At 36.8% G+C, this 8475-nt stretch overlaps 1 protein-coding gene across 1 annotated transcript; it reads right to left on the bottom strand.

The window, feature by feature from the left end:
• Positions 1–6114: 6114 nt before the first annotated feature.
• On the bottom strand, positions 6115–8002 carry LOC124822042 (uncharacterized protein At4g14100-like). Its single transcript, XM_047294001.2, has 2 exons — positions 7474–8002; positions 6115–6594 (listed from the first exon to the last, which is right to left on the bottom strand). The coding sequence occupies exons 1-2, from the start codon at positions 7952–7954 to the stop codon at positions 6410–6412; spliced, it is 666 nt and encodes a 221-aa protein (XP_047149957.1). The 5' UTR covers positions 7955–8002; the 3' UTR covers positions 6115–6409.
• Positions 8003–8475: the final 473 nt, after the last annotated feature.

Here is an 8475-nt window from a genome sequence, read left to right on the forward strand (position 1 = left end):
TAATTCCAAATTGCTTTTGCTGTGTTGTGAGACATGATCCTGGTGAAAATTATTTTTGAAACACCAGAAAATAAACATGCCTTTGCCTTTGCTTTTCTGGTTTTTTTCTCCTTGTAGGTTTTCATTTGGGCTATAGTGGGGTTGTCGGGCAGCGGAGCAATTTCGTAATCCTCCTCCACTGCTTCCCAAAGATCCAAAGCCTCTAGGAAGTTCTGCATTTTTATGGCCCAGAGATCATAGTTATCTCCATCAAAGATAGGAGGAGCAACTTGAGAGAAACTTGTTTCAGCATCCATAGGTCCCGTAAGACGTAGCTCTGATACCAATTTGTTGGTTATATTATTGAAGGAAAGGTTGAGAGAGTGGAACAGAGAAAACTGAGAGAATGGAACAGAGGAATATAAAACTGCTTAATATATTATTTTTTGGAGTGCAATTGCTTTTATAAAGCAAATAAGTGAACGTAAATGTACGAAAATGTTGGCCTCTATAACCACTAACAAACTAGTGCTCTTAGTGCCTAGAAAATAGCAAATAAATTCTACTAGTCAACATGACTTTTATTTTCCTAAAAAATAGCATAACATATAATTTTAATTTTTTAATTTCCAATAGTCATTAATCAATAATAGTAGTGCTCAATTACATTCAACACAACACAGATATACCTGGCAGCTTTCTAGGTTTGCATAAAGGAATAAACTTGGCACCAATGCCTAACGCAATTGAGGAACCAAAAATGAATCGCCTGACTTCAAGTTGAAGCAGAACAAAGTTACTCTCACTCAGTTCTTACCCAAAATAAAGCTTAAACAGTCATTCCCCTTACAATGACTAAGAAAAACAATTCAACATATATATAATGAGGACTAAGAACATATACACTATGAATATTTGATATATCAGTTGCGTTAAAAAAACAAGGCTAAAACAAACCCTTTTGAAAACTAAAGCAGAAGAAGATACAGTGATGTGTACAGTTTGGGTGTTGTACTTCTTGAGATGTTAACGGGGATGGAACCAAATGATAACAGTATTCTAGAGGGTGCCCACATTGTCACATGGGTTAGCACCGAAATCAAAGAGAAAAGAAGGGAATTTACATTTATCCTTGATCAGCAACTAGTATTGCAGAGTGGAAAAAAAACTTGAGATGCTTCAAATTCTAGGAGTGGCTCTCCTCTACGTGAATCCATCACCACAAACATAGCCATGGTTGTGAATCCAAAAGCAGCAGATCACTGTTCAAGTTTTTCCACATCATGTGAACCTTTAATAATAGAATCAACATCTTCTTCTTCTTCTTAGCCACCAATTTCATTACTAGATTTGTTAATTTTTTTTTCAACCCACAAATTTTTTGTATAGATTAGTATTATATGGATTTCGATCCTTATCTTTAGGAGATATGATCTTGTTAGAAAGAGAAAGGCACAAACATAATTGGTGGATTCTGCTTGTGTTGCACTAAAATCCATGAAGAAAATGCTCCAGGACTAGTCCCACTGACACAATCTAACAACCTGCTTTATTTATGATTTTTTTTCATCCTTTGTGTCTGTCTTTGACTCTCTGCTCTTCCTCTCTATTCAGTTTTTTTCCTCTACAAATTAACACCCTTTGTTCCCTTTCTCCCTCACTTCCTCATCCCTAAACTCACCCTTCCAATTAAAGGAACTGAACTATTTTACAAAGGCCTTACAACAACTAAAATTGCTAACTTAGGTCCTAAAACAATTAAGGCACGTTGGAAATAACTCAATTAGAAAAAAGACATTGGTTCTTAGCAACTAAGCAATTGAAATTGGTCCTTACAGCAACTGGAACACTGGTCTGAACAATCTGACCAGGGCAACCTACGTTGTAAACATCAATTATTCACTTTCCAAACACAATGTTCAGACAAGTATCCTAAAGGTTCAAACTTCAGAGAGAAATCATCCTTTCAAAAAAGAAGAGTTCCCTCCAATCACCCATCATTTTAATTTTGTTGTGGTCAAGTCAAGTACAGCATCTGAAAGTGACTATTGGGGTCAAAGTATTGGAAAACAGATTCTGGTACAAGGTGATTATTCCAGTGTTACTTTGTTTTAGAGGATTTTGATGTCGTTTTTTACTTAATCAATGTACTTTGTTAAGTGGTCCTATATTTTTTAAACTTGTTTTATTCCAGTCCAGATGTATTACGAGCTTAACTAAGGGACACCACTTGCTAGAGAGTCAAACATTCAAATTTATTGTCAATCCGGTAATATTTGAGATATGACTCTAATGGGACTGTTGAACATCCATACACTTCAACGTATAATTTTTTTCTCCGCGAGTACTATCAAATGCAGGGTTAATCAACGCCTAACTGAGATAACTATACTGTTAGAAACAGGTTTTAGAATTAATGTTGAAACCAAAAAGGTAAGGAATTAGAGTTGCTCAACAAAGCCAGTTATAACTCTCGCTTTTACGACTCAATGTTAGGAAATTAAGCAAGACACTGAATCTTGCGACTAAAATTATTGTTGAGTTCTTCAATTAACCCGTAAAACAGAAAAAAATGCCAATATCTGAAGACAAAAATATTTTGCCAGACTTGCATTAGATACAAAACAGATTCGGATGGCCAAAGAAGTAAACGTCTACATTTTCGAAAAGATGGGGTTCCATATCTGTGTGAGTACCTTGTCCTTACAGAAATATCAACAATGCAAACAAGTTCACGCATATTGGTAAGAACAGGGCAACAACCAATTACACGACAACATTGCACACAACTAGGGAAGAACAAGGCAATCAATTTATTCAAGTAGCGTTCTAAAACAGAGAACTTACCTCGCACTCCAGAACACCCAATTCAATGGAAGCCAAGCCACACCGCGAGCTCTCAACCCAACAACCAACCTTGGGCTTCACTGCAACGACCTCCTGATGCTAATCACCACGAATCACCACCCCACTCGCTGCACAAGCCTGACACGCACGACCACGAACCACCACCCCACCCGCAAGACCCACAGCGACACGACCCACAGTGACACAATGAACAGTACGCACACAATGCCACCGGACAGAACAGACAGGGAGAGGGATAGGGAGAGAATGAATGAAAGCAAGCGAAAGGGAATGTAGACGGAGTGAATGGGAAGGTCGATTGGAAGGGAGGGCCGAAATCGCAGCTCTTACTGGCAGAGGGGAAGGAGGGCTTTGTTTGACAAAATTGGGGATGAACCCCAATCATTGATTTTAATTGCTCGACGCTCTTACCGAAGGTTTCAAAACCCTCGCTAAGGTCTTTTTGACCATCGGAAATGTGATTTCGTCTAGGCTGTCGGTGATTCACTTTTTGCCCCTCGGTAAAGCACTTTTACCGACGATAGACAGGCCTTCGGAAAAATACCCTCGGTAATTCGCGCTTTTCTTGTAGTGTTTGGATCACTGTCATGCCTCCTACATTCACAAATTTGTCAACCAATACTTGTGAAATCCATTGTACACTTGCACTTTTGTTACTAAAAACCCTTCCACACTTGTGCCCAACTAGAGTTTTCACTCTAAAGGTTTGGCTACCTCCTACCTTGCTAGCCATAAATAGAAAACCACATCCCTTCTTACAAACTGTCCTCACTCTCTTCAAATCATTCTTCACAAACTTCACTCTTTACCATTCAAAATGCTATGCTCCTGTAGCGCACTCTTAAAATCTTTCAAAGACTTAAACTCCATTCCCAATTTAAATTTGAACCCCTTGGTCATATCTTCTGCTCTATACTTTGGAAATTGCCTCTTATGCTCAGTCACATCCTTATCACTATCTACATTTGAAGACAACTCATTTGTATTGTTATCTTCATTTATCTCATGTTCTCCAACTTCTTCGTTAATCATAAATGACCCCTCACTATCTTGGATTCTGCTCCTAACAATTTTCTTTTTCTTTTTCGTTCTCTTCCACCTATCCAAAACATGATTAATATTTCTTCTCTCTTCCTCCACCCTCTCATTCTTCATCCCAAACTCATCATCATCATTTGCCATTCGTTCCTCTTCACTATCATCAACATTTTCCATCACTTCGCCCTCAACGACATTGCCCTCTTCCTCTTGCTCTTGCTCTTCCTCACCCATCTCTACATTTTCTCCCTGTACATTTCCCTCTTCCTCTTCGTCATCCATTAGGGAGTCTTCCACTTCCACATTCCCCTCCACCCCACCAACATAAACATCTTCTTCACCTTCTTCAACAACATAAGCATGTTGTTCATCCACAATAACCTCTTCCTCCATCTCCTGTATGTGTACTTCATTTGCCTCTTCACCAAAAGTAAGGAAGTTAACTTCAACTGGCTGACTGGGTTGGACATGTTGGACATAGATTTCAACCTCATCGTTATGTGCCTTTGCATAGTTAGCCAACAACATTGCTTCACTGTCATTTGTGCATATTTTGAGGTTGTTCATGGCCTTTTGTTTCAACCCCTTCCACCATAGCTTGAATTCTCCATCATACTTGAATTCTCTAACAAATCCCACTACTTCAAAGTATGACCACATGTCGGGATCAATTCCTTTTATAACATGTATTTCTCCTCCCACATATTCTACTTCCTTATTCTTCATGAACTTCCCCATGTGATACAGAGAAACGTCAAAAACCATTTCTTTCTACATGGTAAAATGAAAAATTTGCACAGAGAATGCACAACAAACAAGCAACAGTAAATCAAAACTAGATTATTACCTTCTTCTTCGAATCGCCTTTCTTTGACACACAATGCACACAGACTGGAACCACAACAATAGGGAAAGCAAATTCAAAGAAGGAACACGAACACTAACTATTTTCAAGACAGTTATTACTAATTTTAAGTGTAAGAACCACAATTCATTCGCGCATAAAAATCCCTAATTTTCTAACCCAAAAAACCCTAATTTCATTCGCGTCAAAAATTCAATTAACACATGTCATCAAACAATTAATCACACGTGGCAAGAGATAGGAAGCAAAGTTGTGAACACACGTGGATAGATGTTAGCCACATCAACTGGTTTTTAACGGTGTTAGTTTTGGAGGACCAAAAATTAAGGTTTCCTTAAGGATGAGGACTAAAATGTACCTTACTTTGAAAGAGGGACTAAAAACAAATCCGCTTGATAGTTGAGGGACTAAAAACATATTTAACCATTTCTATTTTAAAAAGTTTGGGAACATATTTTAAAAAGAGGGTGAAAAATTCCTAAATGCGCTTATAAGGCAAACCGCACTCATTTTTATTTTTAGTGAACAATATATCTATAAGTACACCAAAATCCGACACAGTGACAAATAACTAAATTTCTTACGGATGTTCACGAGGAGATTTCTTTGATGCAAACAAAATAAATTATTAACTTCAAGCAGTGAGAATGAACAGAGAGGATGTTATGATCCTCTTCTTTTTCTATGCATAGGTTATCTTGATCTTTTGCAAAGGGTTTGTTTCTTAACGTTGAAGTAAGAGTTCCTTTGATTTGTTAGCTATCAGAGGGTTTTATCAGCCAAACATAGTTCTTCAGTAGTTGATTTATGTATTTTCTATAATTAATCTTTTCATTAATAATAGTTGTTCATTTAACTTACTTTCTTTGTTATTTTATATTGTATATGTCACACGTTTGCATTATTACAATCTTAGAATTTAGGATGCAATCCATAAGGCTTAAATCATAACACATTCTTTTCTAATAATAATGGCATTTAAATCATTGACAAGTTGGTTTAGTGTACTACACACCATGAGTCATAGAATTCTATCATGAACAAACAAATAAGATCATAGTTGAAAGTTTAATGGTGCTTCTTACCTCATCAACTCATTGTCTTTTAACTTGGCGTTGAATCCATTTCAAGCTCTTGAGTGCCTTTTGTTGTCTTTGATTAGATAAAATCTTCTTCTTTTCATCAAACTCGATAGAATGAGATCACACAGAAGTTTTCACCATACGCTAAAAAAATATATATCTAGAAAGAAGAAGTTTTCACCATACGCTAAAAAAATATATATCTAGAAAGAAAGTAGAGAAGGGAAATATTTCATGAAAGCTACACTAGCTTATTCACGTCTCTTCATGTAGAATCTCATGTCTATTAAAACAAGAAGCACAAGAATTGCATTGATTTCGCTTATAAGGATTCTGTACAATATTAGGTTACACTTTCCTAATACACTTGAAATGGTTTCACTTATGAGCTCAACTAATTAAGCCTCTTTTACTAGAGTGGGACTACTAAAAGTAACAAAACATTCTATATGTTCGACAAAACAGACGAAATTCAATAAAATTTGTGGGTGTTTGGTCTAGTATAAGTTACAAAGACTGTCATGGCTCAGAAACAACAGAGTGATGCATGCGCATCTCTAGTTGATCAAAACTAGAATTACATAGTTTCCCGATGGGGTACCCCTCTCATCAAACTCCCAAGAGAACCACCACGAACAGCAGATCTTAAAATGGGGTTATCATTTTCCTCTTCATTCTCAGTAAAACAGTACACAGGAGCCTGCCAATTTGAATCCTCAAGTACTGCACCGACATCAAATGTCATCACGTGAGCAGTGTATCCTGCATTCACCAAATTAGATTAGTATTCACTAAATCAAAGGGTGCTAACCTCAATAAACGCCCAAGCAAATATTTCAAATAAGAAATACATACAAACATAGCTAACAAAACAATACCAATAACTGCAAATTACTAATGATATGACTACCATATAATTTTTGGGGTAACAACTCTTGATGTTCAGATAAAATCAAACTTCAATTTTAAGATAATATAATAATCTAATGACAGTGGCTATTGTTGAGTTGATCGCATTAGTCATTATTGAAAAAAATTAAGCACTCATAATCCATTACATATACATTCATGTTTTCCATCTATATCTATTTAGCAAATATGTTCAAGCTTTTTAATATGACAAAAAATAATAACAGTTGATTATCTTTATGTGTTAATTGAGATTATAAATCACCTCTCTCGATTTCCTATAGTAAATCATGTTCATCTAATCAAGTTATGGCACATCAATAAAAAACTACATCCAATGTTTAACTAAAGGATAACGTGTTTGTGAGTGAGACTTTATTTTCATCCCACTAAGTTCACCTTTGAATTCACATGGTGACTGCGAATTTATTTCTTCCCACTAAGATCAGGTGCATAAGGTGTGTCAATTGTTTGCTCTCAGAAGCAATCATTTTCAAAATTAAAAATTTGGAGACCTTTGCAAAAACTTTGATTGGAGTCCACAAAGTATTAAGTCTTGGACTACCCAATAATCTCTTACTATGGAAATGACTCGTAAATTTTTAGTGCTTCAAATTTCATTTATCCAATAAGTACTGATATATTTACTATCAATGTTAATTATATAATCAATAACATAGAATGAATCATTCGTCAGGTTTTAGCAAGCAAGGGAGGAGTGTGTAAGTGTACCTGAGTAGAAGATCCACTTAACAGGCCTGCGAGTGAGGACATCCTCGTAGTACCAAATGAAATCAACCTTCTCCCACACATTGCAGAGGAAATTATTAACTCGCTGCTGACCCAGATAGGTTGCGCCCTGGAGCCAATTGGGGCGGAGAATACCCACTTCTACGTGCAGGGCTTGACACGTGGGGTTGGAGGGATCGAGAGTGTACATGAAGGACGTGCCGTTGTTCCACTCCAGGTCGTAGGTTACAACGTTGTCCAGCTGATTCTGAATGATGTTGAAGTTGCGACCGTTGGACCAGTCGTACCACAAATCCAATTTCTGAAGAGATCCGGTTCGGTTCATGAACATCAACGCGTGGAACTGGTGAGGCCAATCTGCGGGAATTGGGTCCTCCGTTGCAGCCTCTGAGAATCTCAATTCCGAAGGGGAGAAGAGAAGGAGAAACGCTATGAAATGTATTCCTTCTCTTCCACTCCCCATTGTTGCTATTCTATCTTTGTGTTTCCTCCCCGGAAAAGAAGATAAGAAGGAGAATTGATGTTAATGGTTTTTAAAATATTAAAAATAATCTTTTATATACTGTTAAATATAGTGAAAATTATATATTGGAATTAATCTCCCTTGTGTTAAAGGGACATAGGGTTCTCTATTTATAATAGAAAAAATATGGGCTAAACCCAAAATACAAATAATAAATAATAACAAACTAACTGAAAGATAAACTGAAAGATAAAAGATATAATATTTCTAACACTCCCCCTCAAGCTGGAGCATACAAATTGTATGAACCAAGCTTGAAATAACTAAACTAGGTTTTGAACTAGATGATTTTTCTTCAAGAGTGAGCAATAAACACTTCAACTTCAAAAGTGGATGAAGGAGAGCAGCGGAGAAGGAGACAATAAACGCAGCAGTCTGTGCGGCAAATACAATAAGAAAGGAAGAACAAGGCAAGAACAGCAATACAGAGGAGAAACCCTCTACGACAAATTACGCAGAAA

This window comes from Vigna umbellata, chromosome 2 (assembly GCF_029865625.1).
Source record: "Vigna umbellata cultivar VRB3 chromosome 2, Vumbellata_1.0, whole genome shotgun sequence".
Taxonomy (NCBI): Eukaryota; Viridiplantae; Streptophyta; class Magnoliopsida; order Fabales; family Fabaceae; genus Vigna; species Vigna umbellata.

What these genes read in the sequence shown, in the direction of transcription:
- LOC124822042 (XM_047294001.2), bottom strand. Translation starts at nt 7,954, where the DNA reads ATGGGGAGTGGAAGAGAAGGAATACATTTCATAGCGTTTCTCCTTCTC. An exon ending in TAAGTGGATCTTCTACTCAG is followed by an intron (nt 6,595 to 7,473) that starts GTACACTTACAC and finishes TGGTGAATGCAG; the next exon opens with GATACACTGCTCACGTGATG.